Source organism: Neopelma chrysocephalum, unplaced genomic scaffold, assembly GCF_003984885.1.
Source record: "Neopelma chrysocephalum unplaced genomic scaffold, ASM398488v2 Primary Assembly neopelma1_43, whole genome shotgun sequence".
Lineage (NCBI taxonomy): Eukaryota > Metazoa > Chordata > Aves > Passeriformes > Pipridae > Neopelma > Neopelma chrysocephalum.
This window is the reverse complement of record NW_020897702.1, coordinates 2,501,072-2,522,257: the sequence shown is the minus strand read 5'-3', so window position 1 is coordinate 2,522,257 and position 21,186 is coordinate 2,501,072. Positions and strand designations below refer to the sequence as shown.

At 38.6% G+C, this 21,186-nt stretch overlaps 1 protein-coding gene across 1 annotated transcript; it reads right to left on the bottom strand.

The window, feature by feature from the left end:
* Nucleotides 1-4: 4 nt before the first annotated feature.
* On the bottom strand, nt 5-16,190 carry LOC113964914 (probable tRNA methyltransferase 9B). Its single transcript, XM_027677698.1, is given in 5 exon segments — nt 5-298; nt 864-1,006; nt 13,435-13,516; nt 13,518-13,608; nt 16,036-16,190. Coding segments are annotated over 5 exon segments (765 nt in total).
* Nucleotides 16,191-21,186: the final 4,996 nt, after the last annotated feature.

The window sequence follows — 21,186 nt, the reverse complement described above, 5'->3', positions numbered from 1 at the left end:
ACACTTAAGTCTTTTCTATGATCTCACACCAGTTGGCATGGTCAAAGTATGAATGAGTAATACATACCTCCGAAATATGATGCTCTATCAGCTCGGCCAATTTCTTTTCTATAAAAACATGGCAGTACCCCCAGTCAGGCCCACCAGGACCTGTCTGCTGTTGGGCGTGCATGGTCAGGGCATACTCACTGACTGTTTTCTGCATAGAAGATCCTACTCTGCTTTTGCTCCTAGATTGGCAGAATGCTCCTTGGTTTGGGTGGTGGTCTATTTTAAGTTGTCTGACAGCTAATTCTTTCTGATGTGAAATCAGGTCAGGTAAATACACTCTTCTGCAACCATGAAGAGTACCTGCAGCCTTAGGGAGCTGTATAGTTGCTTGTCCTAATTCTGAAAGCCTTTGAGCAGCACAGTGACATGGACAGCACAGGTTTAACAGCCAGTTCAAAAGTTGTTGTATTTTCAAAACTCAGCTTGCAATGTAAAAAAAGTCAGAAGAAATTTTCAGAAAGCCACGCTCTCTGGTTTTTTTCCAGCTTTTCCCCTCCTTTTTAATTCATTCAGCTGAACACTGTAATTGTAGTAACTAATGAGCCTTTCTTGGTGCTATTGATTGCCCAAATCTAATACTGAGTCAAGCAATCTTGCAAATAGAGAGCATCTCAGAGATTTTTTCCGACACTGTGCACGGTGATTTTTTTCTACCCTCTGCAGGATGAGCTCCTTGCTGTCCTGGAGTCCCATCCAACTTATGATAGGGCTGGTTCAAAGCCAGCTTTGTCCTTGTGAAGAATTGATTTTTGTACTCCATGTGAGGAAGGCTCACCTGAGGAGCAGGAAGGAGGTGAAGGTTTCTAAGGAACAAAGATGTCTTGCTTTTCAAATCTTCTCCATTTTTGCTCCATTGCCCACACATATATCATTATCTGGCCTCCTACTCTCAAGATGCGAGCCATCTCTTTTATCACTCGCGTGTGCCTCTCTTCTCTTGAAAAATGGTGTATCACTAGAACAGAACAGATAAGGTGAATAAGTATCCCTTGAGACGCTAATGAATACAGAGTATAAGGACAGGGACTGGCTCTGACACACTAGCAGCCAGTGGTTTGCACCGCAGGAGTACATCATTTATCTTCCATTGTGCTACATATTGTTATACTACCTTTATCATGTCTAACACTGTACTATCTCTCTCTAAAGAGTCCCTACCACACTGACACATTTTAAAAACACAGCAGAAATTAGAAATATTGAAACAAGTGACATTTCAGACTAGCAATAAACATAACAGTCTTTTTTTCTCAATGAACTGCTACCACTTGGTCAGTGGCAAACAACCTGGAATGTTTTTACCCTCACCTAATGCTCATCTGCAGCCCTGAAAGAAGCCCTTCTCGAAGACCAGCATGGTGCGTATATGGTCCTTACAACAGCCATGCTAGTGACCCTGCTGACCATAAAAAAGGAATAGAATAAAACTGCCTGCCCATTTCTCCTCCTTTGTTGACAGACATCAGCAACAGAGCAGAAAAAATGAACAGTCACTATTAGCCTGGAATACATTTAAATCATCAATGTATGGGCGAAAGACACTTAGTCAACTAGCATTTGTCTACTTCTTTCATTAACAAACATATATCATGAAAACAAATAATTAGATAATCCTATTCCTGTTTGAAACACCTACCCAGAAGACAAACGTGATGTGGAGATCATCTCATCATTATGATGGTGAAACTCAAGCAGCCCAGTTTTGCTTGAGTCAGAACCCAGTTCAAATATCACTCTTAGTTCAATAAAAATTTTTGCCTGGGCAAACTGGTCTCAGACTTTGGCAGGAATTTACCAAATGGCAGTGCTGCAGGTTGGCTCCTGCCCTCAGACTGAGCATCTCTGGAGTGATTCACAATAAACATCAAGGTCAATCAGGTCTTAGTGCACAGCAGGGACTTCAGCAAAGTTTCAGCTACATCACATGAATGTTAAATGAGAAATAAGAATAGGAAACGATCCTGTAATAGTACTAGAATGGAAAGGGCACATACTAAAACACTGAAAATGAAAAGCAATAGAATTAGTGATATTTATCCAATCTTATATTTTCCTCAGTGAAAACATCTGTGCTAGTTTGGCCAGATATTTCTACACATACCACTTCAAGTTACAATGGCAAACCTGCTTTTGGTTAAACTGTTGGGGTGTTGGCTTCTACAGAGAAATAACGGATCTTTCAAGGAAAAATAAAAAAAGTGCAGACTTGATTCTTTCAAGAAACATAAGTAAAGAAAATGCTAGCAGAAGCTCTGTACATGCAGCCTCTCCATGGCTATTGGGGTGGCTACTCACCATCAAATCCATTTTGCCTCAGAAAAAGAGACATTTTACAATTAGAAGAATAATAGTATGCAATCCAGCTGAGATAGGAAAACACTCTCCCTGCACTGAATGATGCAATCGGTGTCTCAGTGGCTATGTGAGGATCAAAAGGCAAGATTTGAAGAGATAGGGTCTTTTACCATTCAGTTATGTGACTGCTCTGCCTGTAGGTTTCACTTGTTTGAGATGAACAGAAATTAATTCCAAAAGCTCAGGTCTTCTAGCAGTAGTTGAGATGTTGACATTGAAATATTATAGCCTTTTTAATTAAAAAAAATCAAGTATCATATAAGAAATTACAGCTTATTAATACAATCTCACACTGAACTAAACTTTATTGTTGTGAAGATAAATTTGTAGATTGTTTTAAAAGCTATGAGTGAGGTATTCTGTTTAAAAATGCATAATTCTAGGAAACAGAGCGTCTGCATTGGGCAATATCACACTCTCCACACAAATTACCATGTGAATTATTGCATATGATTGTATTTAACCAAAGCCAATCCTGTCAGGCTCCAAGATCACCACATAGCCACATTCACCTAAGGCAGGCAGCTCACGAAAAAATAATTTCTTTATTTTCCGTGATATTAAGGTCCTTGTCTGTTGTAACTATTTAAACTGACTCTGCAGTATAGGTGCTGTTTCAGAGATGGCATGCTAGCTGGCAAGGAGGCACGAACACCAAGGGCCTGACTGCAGCCTAGCAGTGACATGAGCCTGCTTACCTCCCTTTCAGTGGAAACAGTTCAGATCTGCTTCTCCTGCAACTCCTCTCATACTGACAAGTTGATGATACTGGAGACAATATTTCATAGAATCATAGGATGGTTTGCATTGGAATGAACCTTAAGACCACCTTTTTCCAACCCCCCACCATGGGCAGAGACATCTTACATTAGATCAGGTTGCTGAAAGCCCTGTCCAACCTGGCCTTGAACTCTTTCAAGGGTCAGACATCCACAACTTCTCTGACCAACCTGTTCCAGTGCCTCATCACCATCATCATAAAACATTTCTTCCTATATCTAATATAAATCTACCCTATTTTGGTTTAAAAAGTCCCTCTCCACCTTTCTTACAAGCCCCCTTTTGTCATTGAGAGAGCACAATAAGGTCTTCCTGGTCCTTCAGTGTCACACCCCTAGAATATTCTTTGACCAGTAGTTCAAAATATAATTTAAGGTGATTTTGCACCATCCAGTCACTATAAAACAAGGGTTCAGATAACTGGAAGTGCATTTGTCATAATGACTGAATTATGGTACTTTAAATGAAAATTAACTTTGTCCCAGATTGCAATAAATACAGAAGCTTGAAGGTGGTGAAAACAATATTAGGGCAGAGGAAACTCATCCTGGGTTAGAGCAAATGTCCCTGCAGCATGGGGCTGTGGCAGCAATCGGCACCAGATGTTCAGGAAAGAAAGAAGGAAGAATAGTGATGCTTTCTCTCTTTGCCTCCTGCGGCTGGCAGCCTAAGAACTGTATCTGTTAGCCAGTGATGGATCTGTCCTCCATGGATACTTTCTTGGACTCACTTGTACTTCTGATTACACAAATTCACATGTCAAACGAATTTGAAAATTAATTATATTTTTTTTTTTTAAAGATGGTTCTCTCTGTTTTAAATCTCTCCCTGTGGTTGTTCTTTTGCAAGAAAGCACTGAAATTTACTCTCTATTCACTAACTTAATAAAATTTGTGGATTCCAGGATGCTATCTCCCTCAGGAGCGGTATGAAGTATACACTTCCTTTAAGACGCTTTTATGATGACATTCTATTGAATTAGGTAAAGAGCTGTAGCCCATTAATCTGTCCTCATACATAATCAGTTTGCACCCGATATAAGGACCTTTACTGGTTCGTCTCGATCTTTCCAGAGATGGAGAAACCCTGAATTTCATGAAATATTCAAGATATGGGTGCACCAGATATTTGTCTTCTAACATTCTTCTGCATTTTTATTTTTGTTCTTAATATTTAAATAATTTTTCGACCAGGTTTGAACACTGACCTAGTACTTTTCAAAGCAATGAAGATGTGTCTGATGTTGACTTTAATATCTTTTTTCTGAACAAGAACAGAGGGTACCAATGTGCCTGTACCCTTAGTTATTTTGTTCTATGCACATAACCTGTCATTTATCTACAAGTACTTTTCCGCAAATTTGAACCCAGTCATTAGTTTCATGTGAGACTTTTTCTTGCAACTCTTTGCATTCAGTAATCCTGAAAAACTCTCTGTCACCAGCAAGCTTTATCACTAGCCTAATAATTTCCTTTGTAATTATAAACTGCATAGGTGTCTGTTGAATAGCAGCCTTTTTATAGGTGCCATGCACATCCTCTAAGCATTCAGCATTGAGTCCTTCAGTGCTTTCACACTTGGCTACTAGCATTTTACCCTTCTCCCTTCCAATTTTCCTTAAGTTTCTTTCTTTCTGGTAGAAAACTTTTATGCAGTCAATTTTTTAAAGCGTTTTTGTTCCTAGCAGGTGGTTCGATTACAGCCACATTAAATTTAGTGAGAGAATGTGGTTCTTGCACAATTACTTATTGATGTGGGCTTGATGTACCATTTCAGACTAATAAGAGTTGTTTCCCTTTTGGGGGTTCTGAAATTAATCTTTCCAAGAGGCTTCGTGCCCCTGTGTACCATTTACACAACCTACATATGGAAAATTGCAGTTTCTCAATATTGTGTTTTCTGCCCCCACTGCCCCTGCAGTCTCTCTTAATAATAATCTGTGGTCATTTCCTGCAAGTTTATCAAAGAGTTAATCATACATCCTTATTATTACACTGCTCTCCTCTGTAGCTATCTACCTAGTCTTATTTCTTCCAGAAGTTTAACCTCATGCCTTTTTTTCCACAGAGGAATATTCAGAGCTTTTTAGCTGTTATGCAAGCCTTGTAACAAAAGCTAGAAAAACCCCTTAAGGGCTTTAATGAACATTGTATCATTATCATACTAACCAAACTCATGCCATGGTGATGAGGACAAGTAGGACCACATTCAATTTTTCAAACTTCCAAAAAAACAATTTGTTTGGGTTGAGCACAGGTTTTGAACCAAAATCCCTGACAGCTCTTTGCAGTATCAGAGCCTTGCTTCATGGATTAACAGTTGTTATAGATCAAGCAGACTTTGCTTTTTGGCAATACATTCCCCTAGTGTACCAAAAAGTCAATCCAAATTAATTTTGTGTCATGTACTGCTCATTCCCACTGCTTTTGTTTAAATTGAAGACTGCAAGTTTTTCCGTAACTGAAAAATACATAATGCAATTTTATGTTTCAAAAGGAGAAGGTGAGGAGGAAAGAACATTTCAGAGATTCTTCTTTTCTTCATTTCATAAAATGTAATTAATTGCTCCTTCTCTTTATTGAATACTGTGACTAATCCTACTAAAAGGGATTATTTAGAACAAGCAGACAATGCTAGATACATTTTTGTGTCATTCAGCAGTCTTCAGAGAACAAAACTGAAAGCAGCAACAACTTTTTCTGAATATTTTTTTACGAGTCATTTTCAAAATTAATATTTTAGGTCAGTGATTCAATTTAAACCCTGTTAAATGGCAAAAAGACGTCTGTGTAATCAGAAATTGCTTTTCTCTGTCCTATTTTCTTATTGAAGTCAAATCCCTTTGGACACATTTGGAAAGTAATTAAGGATCACAGAATTTTATCTGAGAGACTCTTTTGTATATATTGTATATACAATTCAGATGTCACCTTATCTCTGTCAGTTGTAATAATAGGAACAATTGGAACATATATAAAGACATGGCTCTAAGCTAAATATTATTTTATTCTCTCCATTATGTTGATATAAAAAATAAAAAGGGGAGGAAAAATATTAATATACCAAAGAATTATTTAAAAGCATTACTGAGTAAACTTCAAACAGTGGTGTCATGAAAAACTTTTTCCTATTAAAAATATAACTCATAATTACTTAGATTAGAAAATTTGTTCCCTCTTTTATTTTTGCACTTTTATGGTTAACATTAGCAAATAAAGATGCTGCCATTATAAAACTCATCATAATTATGGAATTTAAATAACTTATTAAAGCCTTGATTCAGGAATCATATGCTTTATTTTAAGTATTTGAGTAGCTACACTGGTTTCAGCAGGATTACTTCTGCATTTATCAAAGACACTCCTGAAATGCTTGTCACAGCAGCATAGAAGTGGGGACACCTATAGCTAAAACAAGCAAAAGTGGGTAATAAAGTAAGGTCAAGTAGAGCAATTCCCACCAAATCCCCCCTTCCACTTGCTTTGTGCTATCCTCAAGGTGCCTACCCTGGATTACTTCTCACCACAAGAGCAGTGTGGCTTTGCCTGGAGCTGCTGCCTCAGTCTCACTGGTTGCAGTACCTCGGGAGTTCACCCGGTGGGCTCTCAGAGATGGCTCTGTCTGCTCTCAAGTACCATTTAATCTTGCTTATATGCTTTATATTAGTCAGTCATTACACTGAGAGAGAATAATGGAGTCAGCTGCTGCCTCTCCTCCCCTCACAAATACGCTTCTAAGTGCTGGGCTACATGGTTAGGCTCCCACCTCCTTTGGGCTATTTGGCTGCAGGTTTCAAGGGACAGTGGTGGTTTTCTCCTCCCAGTGCAGATGAGTGTTGAAGGAGTGGTGCACCTCCCTGAGTAATGGAAATGAGGGCTTGAAACCCCTCCAGCTGAGAAAGGAGGTGAATTAAGCTCTCCTGCTTTCTGGGTGAGTGCCCTGAGGACTTTGCTGTACTAGAAAGGGAAAAAAAGTAAAATTTCTGCAATAGTCTGTTAGACACCAACCCCAAAATAGACCTTGACACAATGGATCTTTATTTAAATGTGCACCCAGGAGAGGCGCCTGAACACTATCTTGGATCTGTTCTGGATCTCAATGTCTTACTCAGCAAGACAATAAGCTTTTGGTAAGTACGGTGTGAAACACCCATGCTTGAGAGTCTGCTCAGGTAATGGCACAAGCCTGCCAAAACCATCACGTTGAAGCTGCTCAGCCATCCCTCCTTCCCGACCCACAGCAGTGTTGCACTGTGCCTCAAGAGAGAGGAGGAAACTAGCCCTACATAAGTAGCTTGTACAGCTGGTGAGAAGTTACCACCTCTTTTATAGACATCCAACAGCTGGTCAAGACCTCGCAACAAGCTAACATGTTAAGACAGATAGACTGTCAACGTGATGACAGTGATAAGACCACAGATTGTGGTCTAAAATAAATAATTATATTTAAAAGTGATAAGCAGGCTGCTGGCTGTTACTGTGAAAATTAAACTAAATGTTTACTGTATTGGGTGTATTTGGAGTTTGCACCAGTTCGGCACTCCAGTAACTTAGAGCAGCAGTGGGCGACCCTAAGGGACAGAGTTCCTTCTGCTGAGACATATGATTTTTTAAGCAAAAAAACAAACCAGGAGGAGTCTGGTTTTCTGACCTGATCCCATCCTAACATAACAGTATCATCCACTGGAAATAAACTTAGGGTATTTTTGATAAATCAGTTATAACTCACACGAAAACATCAATATAAGGAACACAAAGCTCCTGATTTAGTTTAGTAAGATAGAAATCCTTGCTTTTCGTGATAATTGCCCCAACAGACAACACTGTCATATGATGAGTCCAGAGAAAGCAACTGCAGGAATGACAGATAAAGCCTGCAGCTCCTATGGAGCTTCTTTGCATGTATAAGAATTTGTGATTAGAAATAAATGTATTATTCACTTTCAAAAAATACTAACAGTGGTGAGGCCAAAGCTGAAATCAGGGCTTGCAGATGTCTCAGATGAAGCAGAGGTACTCTGTGGGTCATCTCATCAAAAGCAGAAAATCCCACAATGGGTGGTGTTTCTCCTCTGTCTCTAAGACCCCTTGTGATATTCAGATTTTGTTAATATTTTGGACCTCTAACTTCCACCAGGGAGGAGACTTCACTGCTGTGAGAGGAGCTGTATTAACAGGAGACACCAAATGGTTATCGGAGAGTCAATGGCTCAAAAAGGTCAGGTGACCTTTACATTACAACAGATGCAGAAAAATAGAGATTATTCATTTACCATGCCCATGGAAGAATTAAACCCTTGGCCCAGATGTGACCCAAATTCCTCCAACCTGCTCTTGAAAGCTTCTTAATATCTGAGGTAAATAACCTTTGCTGCAGAGTAAGATGATTATTTTTACTCCTCATGTCAAATAAAGAACAGCTTTCTCTAAAAGTCATTTATATATTTGAAGGCTATTATGTTTCCTTCAGTATTTTATTTTTTCTCTTTCTTGACTAACCAAACCAAATTCCTTCGGCTTCTTCTAATAATTTAGATTTTCTAAACATCGGTTATTTAAAATGTCTCCATATATATTGCAAACTTTCTAAGGCATGGTCTGCAAAAGCAGACATGATATTCCACCTAGTATCTCAAAAGTACCAAGCACAGGAGTGTAACTCATTCTTCTGACTTCCATGAAACTGCTCTGTCACCATACCCAGACAGTTTGCCCGATTTGGTAACAGCATGACACTACTTGCACATTTTTGGCCTATGGTCCATCTTGCCTGGTCCTTATTTCTCACTTTGATCATTAAATGTTTCCTTGCCAAGCATGGTATGTCCCTCTCAATGGTTTCTGTATCTCTTCTTGTTGATTTCAGAGAACTCTCCATCATTTGCATGTCAAATCCCATTCTTCAAAAGAATTCCAGCTCTTCCTACATAGGAACCATTCACAAATTATGCAGTATGTTCTCTCGCAGCCATCAAAGTTATTAATTAAAATTTTGCATAGAAACAGAAATAGGGTGGATCCCAAAAGTATTTCCTTTGAAATGTATCCTGTTTGGTGAGTGAACTGAACCACTGATTCATTCTGATACTGATTTTTTTTCCATATTCTTAACTTCATTTACTTATTTTACTTGCAACAATGACATGAGAATCAAGATATATCATGTCTTCTCATGCTACCTTGTCTATTGATATGATTACCCTGTCAAAACTAGAAAACAGATTGGGTTGCTCCTGACAAATACATGTTGGCTGGTTCCCATTACATTGGTATTTTGTTGGTTTAAACAATGTAGTTTTAAATAATTTATTCTATTTAAATTAGATTATTTAAATTCCTTATTCTACTATCATTGCATAAATCTAAGTTAGACTAGCTTCTTTTTGGTGTCCTTTTTCTCTTTTGAAAACAAGTATTATTTTTGCTTTTCTTCCTTGCTGGAGATCTTACATATAATCTGTTAGTTCACAGTAGCTTAAGATTAATTTAGTGATTTCTTAACTATTTGTGTAACCTAATTTATCTAAATATTCTTTAAGATGTTATTTTGCTTTTATAGTCCAAAATCCTGTCCTCTGGTTAAAACTCTACTAACTTGTTGATGACTACTATTAACTTTTTGTAAAGACTGAAGAAAGATGCAGCTTTCCCTCTCATCTGTTATTTGCTCTTCTTTTTCATTTTTCTCTTGCTTTGTATAAAGTTATAAAACCTCATCCTAGTTCTAATTCATGTTATGCTGTAGATATCCTGACCTTGGTTCTTCACACCATGCCATTATTGATAGTCATTATTTTTGATGATTTCTTTTCAATTTCTATATCATTAAAGAGTTCCTTTCATACCAGACCTTGTTGTACTCTGTTGTCCACTGGGACATATTGGTTGTTGTGCCTTAACATTGCTTCTGTAAGGAAATGTAATTTTCTGACCACAGAGCCTTTTTGTTGGAAAAACTTAAAAAACTGTTAGAATATAATCCTGATTGATCCTTAGGAAAAATGGAATATAGGAGAACTGCCAGGTAGTGATGCTATACCTAAACTTTGTGTTATGCAGTAATAACCGAGGTTGCATGGAAATATGAAGTTTCTTTACAGTATAAAGAAAACATGTCATTGTGGCAGGGCAATGTTGTGCCCATTTTAATTGGCACAGCAGTGTGATGTAACTACAATGATATGATCTGATATTAACACTTGGTTTCTTCTCGTTCAGTCTCTCATTGAATTTTACCATAAACGCAGAACCTTACAGAGTAAAGAAACTCTCCTGGAGCTTTCATTTTGAACTTCTTTTTTTTTCCCAAGAGATTCTTCTACTTAGTAAACTTTAAGAATTATACTATTTGCAATTACACAGACCATTTTCTCAGACAGTGTAAATTAGAGGACTGTTCATGTTTATGACTCCCCTCACATTTTCTGTTAAATTACCACATGACTAAAAGATCACAGATTAAAGCAAAGTTGATTTTCACGTATTGGTATTAACACCAAGGAAAGACTTCTGATGCTCTTCACTCCCTTTTTTCCCACTTAGCTGAAGAGTCTGATCAGATATTTCACTAATATAAAATAATTTTACTGAATTAAGCCTTCATACGACAGGAAAATATGATGTCTTCACCCTTGCATTTGGAGGAAAGAAATTAAATATCTAAAGTAACAGAAAAAGCTTCTTCTTATCCCTTGCCTGCCTCAGAGTCCAAGAGCTCAGTATATAAAAGGCTCTATTAACACAGAACAAATTTTTCTATATAAAGGAAAAAGCCACCTTGACAGAGGTAAAGCCATGATAAAAAAGATCTAATCCTGCATTATGATTCAGAACAATTCCTTAGCCAAAATCAAAACATGAGTGCCAGTCCTCTTTCCATTACTGCAAGTTGCAGAAATCCTATTTATTTCAGTAATACAACAATGGCTTCATCATACTATCAATAAAAAATCCATCAGTATATGGCAAAGGGAACGATTTCTGTTGTTTAGTGATATTAAATCTCAAATAAAATTATGCTATGAATACACTCGAAAAGTGAGTATGATTTCTCTCTTTAGGCAGTGAAAACATTGTGGAGTGAGTTGAATACTCACAGTGCAAAGTTGTCCCGTTAAACAGAAAGTCAAGCATTTGAAAGCAGCACATTTTAAACTTTTGCTGATGTGCCTAGATTTGTTTCTTGTCAGCATAGGTTATTCCAATCAAGGAACTGGCAAAAAACCCCTTCATAATATATGCATACACAATAGGTGTTAAGTATACATAAAAATCATCACACTGGGCTTGATGCTCCTCTTCTGTAGCATTTCCTGCTACAAACATGGCTTTAGAACACCTGCAGAAATTTCTTGCCTCCTTTCACAGATTCCTGAAAATTGAGAACACATGCTTACCCAAACTGTAGTATATGTGTGCTATACTAGTATTATGTTATATACTAATATATTGCAACATATTATTTGAAGCTTTATAATGTATCTGAACCACAATTTCAGCAATAATAAGGAAACACGATCATTACTATGGTTCATTCACAATTTGTGACAGTAAAGACTTTAACAGAAATAACTTTGTAATTTGCAGCCATATTACAGAGCTGAAAGGGCTGCAGTCAATAACAGCACAGTTCTACCTGCTGCCCAAGTGTCCTTCTGGATTCCTCAGTGATTCTAGCTTCTCGCATAGCAGCCATGCAAACAGGACTTTCAGTTTGCTCTGGATGGGAAGGTCTATAGTTCTGCATCTGCAGCAGTAACCTCAGCCCAACTACTCTGCTTTTCTTTAGACTGTTCACAAGTACTTGTGGGGCACAGACTCTTTTAAATTGGACAACTTCTGAACATTTCTGCATAGTGTTATCAACAAATCTGGCTTGTCCTTCACTTATTTACCCTGGATTTCCAGAAAATCACAAATGACCTTTGGGTTCACAATGATTGTTACTCTGTCTGGGCAAAGGATGTGAAAACCCAACAATAAGGACTGTTAGCTATTGGTCATGTTTCTTAAAACATGACTGAAAAGTTTTCAGATGGTGTAGGTGGTTCCCAGCCCCGTAACCTGATGTAGCAATGAAAATAATGTAAACTCAAATTTCCATCAAATGCCAAATGGACCTGGACTTGAAAAGTAAAGTCCTTCAGGGCTTAAAGGAAGGTCACATAAGACAGGGAGAAGAGACTGTGCCAAGATACTCACTGACTTCAAGAGATGTGAGATATTAAAATTTCACTTTGATTTAACAAGGCTTAGACATCTTCATATTCCTTTGGTTGAGAAAGGGAAAATCAAATTTGCTGAGCCCTGTAATTTGTTTCATTTACAGTGCTGTCCAACTTGTAATCAATATAAGCTTAATACCAAACTTTTAAAAGGTGGTTGAGTAATTTCAAGACTCTTAAAAAACAGGAACCCTCAAAATTTAAAAGAGAAAAACGTAAAGGCTAAAGATACCATTCAGCATTTGCTTTAATAGTGGTCAAAGACAGGTAGTTCCTCCATTGTTAAGTTAGGATGAAAAGGGCAACTAAACAAAAAAGAAAAATCTTACAAGAAATGAAATCTGAGGTTATTTAATGAACGTTTTATGGAGGCAATTCCACTGAAATGATCACTTCTGCTTGCTTTGTCATGAGCTCCTTGTTCTTCCTCCTCCCTGCTTTTGCTGAAACATGTCTCTCTGCAGTGAACCAACAGGTAACTGATTCAGCTAAAAGCAACCTTTCTTTTTTGCTGTGTTACTCTCCAACTGGATCAGTGCCATGGTCATCCTTATTCGTAAACACAAAAATGATTGTGGTGGCTGACAAATCATGGAATGTGGGAGTAAATGCAGTGTTTGTAAAAAAGCAGAAGGATTTAATATTGAGCTTTGAATACACTTAGTGTTCCTAAGCAAGCTTTGTTATATCTTCTTCCTGATAGAGCCAATATTTCAAATTTCTGCCATGTGATAAGGCACAAACAAGTCTCTCCTCTTCTGTTTTTCACATTCTAGTTCAGCTGTGCTTGGACTAGAAAAAAACTTGGCTCACATCTCTGTTACTTACCCATTTTGGAGTTTTTCACTGAGTTTGCCATTATACACATTTCTTGTGCTAATACAGATTTATCTGGTCTAAAGAACCCCAAATATTCTGTTGGACACTGAAAAAATCTGAAATCTAGGAGAGACTGCAATGCCAGCTGAAGTGATTTAGACTTTCTAAAGGTCTGACCTAGAGACGCGGCAACACATAGAACTTACCAACAATGAACAGAACAGCATTGAAGCATTCACTTCTGTAAGGCAGACACAAGTTATGGCATACCGTTGCTTCATGGTCTCCAATTTCATTCTGATTCCACCAATGGGAAACAGTAGTCACAACCCAGTTTATAGACTTGAGAATTGATGTGAAGGTATTTGCCATTTCCTCACCTTGAAGAAACAAGTAGAAAGGAAAGACATTCGGTGTCTGTACAAAAGAAAATGTATTCCTGACATATGCCATGATGTATACCCTTGACTGGCCTAATAGCTTGAAATTCTCCACCCATTTTAAAGGAGATACATTCGCAATGAAATCCAGGTTATTTTTTATCATCACAGTACAATGAGCACAGACTGCTCTCTTCTGTTTAGCAGGCTCTCTGCTGCGTGACAGGAGGTGCTCAAGTGAGATTGCTAGAGAACATTTACCTTGGCCTTCCCACCACATATTGAATAAAAAATATTTATGGTAATGATGCTACTGCAATCCTGCTTGTAACAGACTCAAAATGGTAAGTGAAGGCATCATGTAGTGGGAGAAATGCTCATAGACAAACTAGACTGCTAAGTAATTAAGTCACTATTAGACCAAACCATTAAATCTACTGTTTGCTGTTCTAACTGCTGCTAATTGCTGTCACCATGACAACAGTGGACTTTCTTTTTCTGATATCTCCATGTAGTTTCCTTTTCATAATGAAGCCTGCCACAAAATTCACATCTTCCCAACTTGAAATACTTGTGTTGAAATAAAGACAGGCATTTTTACATAAGAACAACTTTAATGTCAGCAGTAAAATGGATCTTATCTAAATTTTTGATATTTTCCTCTGCAGAATTATCTGGATTTTAACACAATGTGCATTTTTAAAGTAAATTACTAATTTAAAAAAGCTTGCCTTCTCACTTGCATAAAAAAAAATTTGTAGTTCAGTTTAGTCAGGGAGGTAAATGCATCAGGCTAGAGTAATACCCTATGCCTCGTGCAGACTTTAGTTTGCATCCTGTTTATGGCTACGCTTACATCAATATTAGCCTTGGTCAGAGCCCGGATTTTATCTCTAAATAATTTTTTCTTTAAAGCAAAATAATTATTTTGGAGCCTTTCAAATATTTGAGTTCTATATTTAGGTTACAGCCATCCTATAGCACCTATTGTGAAACCCTGTGTGGGTCCCTATGTTTAGTAAAGAGCCTCCCAGCCTCATCAATCTGTTATACCATTTGAATGGGAGATGAATCCCTGCTGAGCTGCAAATAGAAGTCTGCTCCGAACTGCTTGTCTAATATTAATTGTTGATACCGTCTCCCAGGAATGACGGAAAGATATCCATAGAAAAACTGGAGCTGTCTCAGTCCTTCTCATGTCTTACTTCAGCACCAGCTGAGAAGATGTTCTGTGAAACAGTGCCAGCACTTGGCTAATATTAATAATTTTCCAAGGAGAAAACACAGGAAGAGGACTACGTCGGAGCTCTGTCTGCGGGAGAACTCCAGGACTTTTTCTGAGTTTAGCTTTTGGAGGAAGAGCTCCTGTATAAACCAAGCAACAGCTACTAAATAGATTTTGTCTAATCCGACACCAGAGGCTGTTTCCCAGGGATGGCGGGGCAGAGGAGACCCCTGCAGGCAGACTCCTGTCCAGCGCCATGGCACCACGCTTGGTAATTGTGTTTCACATTCTGGCCACGGACACCAGAATAGATTGCCAGCAGCCTCTGCAGGCCAAAGCCCATGAGCCAAGACTGAGCTTAAATTACAGTTTTCACAAAGCCCAAAGTCTGTACTATTGGTAAAAATTCAATGTGCTGGTTCTTTGTGTGTGCTTTATTTGTTCATATTGTAAACATTGTGAAATCTGCCAAGACCTTCTAGGAATATATTTCCCAGCATTGAGACTGTGATAAACTGGGAAAAGTATATGGTAAAGTTTGAATGACACACAAAAAGTTAGTGTGATTAGTCCAACCTTTAGTACCTTTTCTCTTTCCCAAATGTTCCTGTGCTGTAGACGGGAGAGCACACATATGTGTTGCTTGAAAGGATTGCAGGTCCTCGAAGATATTTAGAAGTCTAGCCTAAACATATAGAAATGATGGGTTAATGCCCAGACCAACCAGCATGTATCCACTTGTGGTGCAGGTGATGAAGCTAGTTCAGAGGCTTCCCTCCCACTATTTAGATATTCTCAAGCCTTTGAGGAATTAAAAACTGTCACATATAGTTGTTTGTCCCTAAGCACTCTGTGTCAAGATACTTGCTTCAAATTGGCCACACACAATACAAATTGTAAGAGTTTAATAAGATTTCAAATTTCAGAATTATCATATCAATACTCAACATTAGCATCCACTCACGACATCTTGATAAATTTGGCTCCAATTTAGCGCTTCATTTTTTTATTCAATTTGACCTACTGAATACTGGGAAAAGTCAAATTCTCATCATATAGCTATGCATGGTGGACCAAAGTAGGAAGCAAATTTGATGGTCAGTCTGGCCATTTTGATGCTCAAATATTTATCTGCCACAGCTATTATTTGATACAAAAAGAGAGAACATACTTAGACTGTCATTAGAAATGTGATAAACAACCCCTCTCACCAAAATGAGCTGCCTGGTTCCTGCTCTGAAATGAACTGCTGCATCTTTGGCCATGCCTTGTGCTGTGCGCCATTGAGGTAAGGAGCAATTTTCTCCTATACACTATGAACATGGACCCTCTTGAGATAACTTGCCTCATTCTCCATCATAACCAAGGCTAGGCTCGTTCACTGAAGGCAGCGCAACCGCCCTAGAAACAGAGAAGGGAGAAAACCAAGCACTGAAACTCTTGTTAAAAGTACATTTCCTTAACTTAAGCAGTATGACACTGTTTATTTAGGAGATAGTATTTCCAAATACTATGTTGCCATCATGCTGAGGCTTTTAAAGGAAGAAAAGTCATCTGTTCTATGTTTTTATATAATGTATTATTTTCTTATATAAATCTGAAAGGAATTTTGACCTATCCCACAAGGTTTATTAACTTGCTTATATCATACTTCAGAAGCTTTTAAATTTTGCTTCATAAAGTCTTGCAGACATTTTCAGTCCACCCTTGAAAAAGATATTTTCTAACAAGTCCTTTGTTTACCTCTTTCAAAATGCCGCCTGAAAATGATGATGAATACCAAAAGATGCTCAGAGTCTGAAACAAAACTCCAAGATGTATCATTTATCCTCTATTTCATCCAGCACCCAGAAAGTTCCATACCTACAGACTTCCCACTGCCCAATTCACAGACACAGTATGCTACTGAGAACAAAAATCTTACCAGCTTTACAAACATCCGTTTTTTCAGCTGTTCTGTACAGGCATGGTACACAGATATTAGCAATGCCCCCAGGAAAAACCTGTGATATTAAGAATAGCTTATTGCATCCTAAGTAATTTTCAATTTAATGTAAAGTTTTGTACAGAAAAGCTGTACAAACTGTGAGCTTCACTGAATATATACTGGCCATACCAGGATTTCCATTAATTTATTGATTATTTGGGCCACCAAGATAGACTGGTCCCGCTCCACTTGCGTGATGCAATCAACTCTATGCAGAATAAGTTCTCCTCTGAGGCAAAGATATTGATGACAGAATCTCACCCAAGATCTCTGCACTGTAGGCTGGCCATTAATCTGACTCCTGATACAGTCCTTATTTGGTGCTTGTTTTCAAACCCATGCACATTTTAAATTATATCAACTCAGAAGATTACTGTTCTGCATTTTCCTAGGCAATTATATCACAGAGGAACACTAGGGCAGACTAAGTCCAAATTCAATCCTGCAGTAGCAGCAAGAAACTAACTCTGGAGGAGGTATGGTTACGTCATTTATTAATTGGAAAAGCTGTAGCCCTTGGTGTCTTCTGTCATATCAGATATTCACTCCCCATCACCGGGAAATTGCCTAGATCAAAGTGATGGCAAGTATTGGACTGGGATGAAGAAATTCTTTGGAAGATCATCACTGTCCTCTCCGTTATATGTGTTGCTAAAAAACAGCCGCTTTAGAAACACAGGTAATAAAAAAAATACAAGGTATTTGAGTTCCCCTGGTTTAGTCTCTCCTGCATGGCGATGCATATATTTTTAGCTTCTAGTGAGGTTTAAAGCCATCACCTTGCAAGTACTTACACAAGTGCTTAACTCTGTGTGTGCAAACAATATCTCTGACTGACTCCAGTGTGGATATTCCAGGCACAGAGTTCACCACATGCATTAGTGAGTACAAGACCGACTCTCTAAGGCAGAAAAATTTTTTTTAATTGTTCTTCATTATAACCCAGCTTTGCTGTAGAAGCTAGTTTTTAAAAAGTGCCTTCAGAAAGACCCTAGTTGAAATAGCTGAAGTGCTCTACTGGGGATCTTTTCAAGAGGAAGCTGATGTACTATCAAATATACAGGGAAAGACAGAAGAAGACTAGAGAAGGAAAAGGAAATTGCTCTTTGGAAGAGCTGCAACACCATTTCAAAGCTTTGCTATTGCTTCATTTGACAAGAGGAAATAATAACCGGTGAATTGATGTAAGATCACAGCAGTGAAGAGCACAGAGCTGTTTCTGTTTAACTCTAGGCCTAGACTTGGGATAGCTCACTTAGAGAGATGGACAGCCTGGGATTTGTTATTAGCTTGAGATATACTTCACTACCAAGAAAAGAAAGAAGATGCATATAAAAGCACAAGAGAAACCACACAGTAAGACACCCTTTCAAACTAAGACACAAAAATGTTTAAATGAGTAGTATGTACTACTGCAAAGGGAGCAAAACAGATGTTGCAGGAGACATGACTAAATCCTACCTAGAATTACAAATGATGCAGTATCTTTTGTTTAAAAGGGTAGCTCCAAGAGTGGAGTCAGCGGTCTGGACTCTGAAATTTAATAGTCCAACTCTGCAAGGCATTATTAAAATGAATTTTCCATAAGGTTCTTCTAAGAAAGTAACCCTCTCTGGGAGAGGCTGGAGGGCTGGTTCCTGGTAACCACCAGCAGTGATGCTATGGACGTGTCTGCCTAGAGAAGTCCAATGAATATCTACCTCCTATGCTTACCAAGCCATAAACCACAAAATGCTCAACAGCTCGCCATTCAATGCTTTTAGTACAACAGACTGAAACCCAGATAAAATAGAGTGCAGCAGAGGAAGAGAGAAGAGAGATGTTTGAGGGCACAGACATTAGGATTAGTAAATAAAAAATGTCCTGACAATCCTAGGAAGCTGGTTACGACCCACATCACAAAAGCAAGCAAAAAACCCAAAATTAAAATTAAAAAGCAAACAAGGATGCTCACCAATCTCTCCTGGGAGAAAATAATTTCTGGATGATTGACTTAGGTTCAAACATATGATTTATACATGCCAGTCTGAACCTCAAAGACTTTGCAGTTTCTCTATCATCCCCAGCATCCTTTCTCTAGTCATGGGGAAAGATATAAAATAACCTGGAAAGCAAGCTATGCTCTGGAAAAAGAACATTTTCTACCCAATAGAAAATTGGATATTTGCTGCTGCAAATGTCACACAGTGGCATTTTACATTGCTGTTGTTTGTTTACTTGCATAAAAAAGGCTTTGGGGAATGCAGATTTTTTTTTTTTTGAGCACACTCACCGCTACCTTTATGCAAATTAAAAAAAGGAAAAGCAAAGCTTTTCATTCAGGACTGGCTGCAAAGCAAAGTGAACAGGTAAAGAGCTGCAGTTCAGTCTGACTGTCTGTCACCTAATTTAAGCTAAATTTGACACAACTTGATTGAAAGTGAAATTAAATTAGAGTTTAAAAGCCATTAAAACTTCCAAGTTCATAAATGATTATTAACTTCCTGAATACTGTGAAGGCTCTGACTGTTCACATGGGATGTGAGCCTTGTGCAGGCTATGCCTGACACTTCAGGAAGCCCTGACACCCCCCAGCATCACTCTCTAGGGGTGGCCAGAGGCAGATGGTGGAGGGAGCTTTGGTTTCCGCATCCACAACCGGAGCTCATCTGGCTGTGGCATGATGTGTTATTAGTGCCTTAAATTTATCTCTGAATTTAAAAATAAATTGTTTGGGATTGTTCTGTTTTCAGCTGGGATAGAGTTAATTTTCTTTCCAGTACCCGGTTCCATGCTGTGTTTTAGATTTAGTATGACAATAATGTTGATAACATACAGATTTTTAATTGTTTCTAAGCAGTACTCACTCTTGGTCAAGAAATTTTCAGTTTCCAATGCTCTGCCAGAGAGCAGGTGCACAAGAAGCTGTGAGAGAGCATGTCGAGGATAACTGACCTCAATGGTCAAAGGGATATCCCATATTATAGAATGTCATGCCTAGTATGTAAAGAGGGTGGAACTGGTCAGTAGGGGCTGGGCATCAGTCATCAGGTGGTGCATCACCTGTGTTTCTTGGGTTTTTTTCTTCCGATCTATCTATCTATCTATCTATCTGTCTATCTATCTATCTATCTGTAATTACCACCACCGCTACTATTATTACTATTACTAATTATGAATAAAATTATTATTTTAAAAATTTCATACATTAAACTGTTATTATATCAACCTATGAGTTTTCTTGCTTTTACCCCTCAAATTCTCTTCCCTCCATGCTGCTGGTAGAGTGGAGTGAGGGAACAGCTGTGGGCCAGTTAGTTTCCAGCTGAGATTAAACCAAAACAGGAAGAATAGGCTTTCTACTTCTACATGATGACATTCTTTGGGTAACACCCAATGATGTCTATTTAACTCAGCTGCTTTGTGGTTCAGCCTAATAGGAAGGAATTGGTAATAAGCTTGAATTAGTAATAAACTTGCTTTAGACAGTCTTCTAGAAGGATGTGTCATCAGAGAGCTCCCAAATGGAATGAGTAATTCCTGATTTAAAAAAAAAGCCTATTCTTTCCCTCTACCCCTTAGCACTTGCAGCTGTGGAGGCAGCTGGAGGACCAGGCTGCCCAGGGCTGCACAGTGGCTCCTGACGAACTCTTGCCAGCTCTACCAAGGCCCTTATGGCCCCTCCAGAGCCCTGTGCACATGGGACAAACCATGGAAGGGTTGACAGGAGCACAGTGGAAATGGGGCTGACTCAGAGTCATGTCTCAGCACCACTGAGTCCTCCCTGGTGCCAGCTGGAGAGACACAAATGGAGCTGCCAGGCTGAGTTGGGCTTCCTAAGGAACAAGATTAGTTCAAGTCTTACAGTAATTAGTGCCAGCAAATGACATAACAGCAGCCCTATCACAGCTGAAAATCCAAACCAGCAACACGCTATTTCCAATACCTATGAAAGAGAAGGTGGTGTTTTTCTCCCCTCAGTTAAATGAGTATTTTTGTGATGACACATTTGGAAAACTCAATCCTTCTCGCACTCTGTGCCCCCTACAACATCATCATTCCCATCTTATACACAGATATCATGTTGTGACTGCACACTGAAATAGCTTGCCTGCACAGTGCCAAATCTTTGCATGAAACACAGCAAATATTCTGCTGGACCTTGTTAGGGTCCCTTCAGAGATCTTCATCAAGTTTGTTCTTTCACCAGCAGCAGCAGCCACCATAGGAATACTCTGCCACTCAGACTATCAGCCACTATCCCTGCCAAGCAGATAAGAAAAACCTTAAAATCCTTGAAGGACAGTTCCCATGAAGTGTCAGCATTTGGGTAAGGACTGATTACCAGAAAGGGAAATGCAATATGGGGCACAGAGGGGCTATGAGA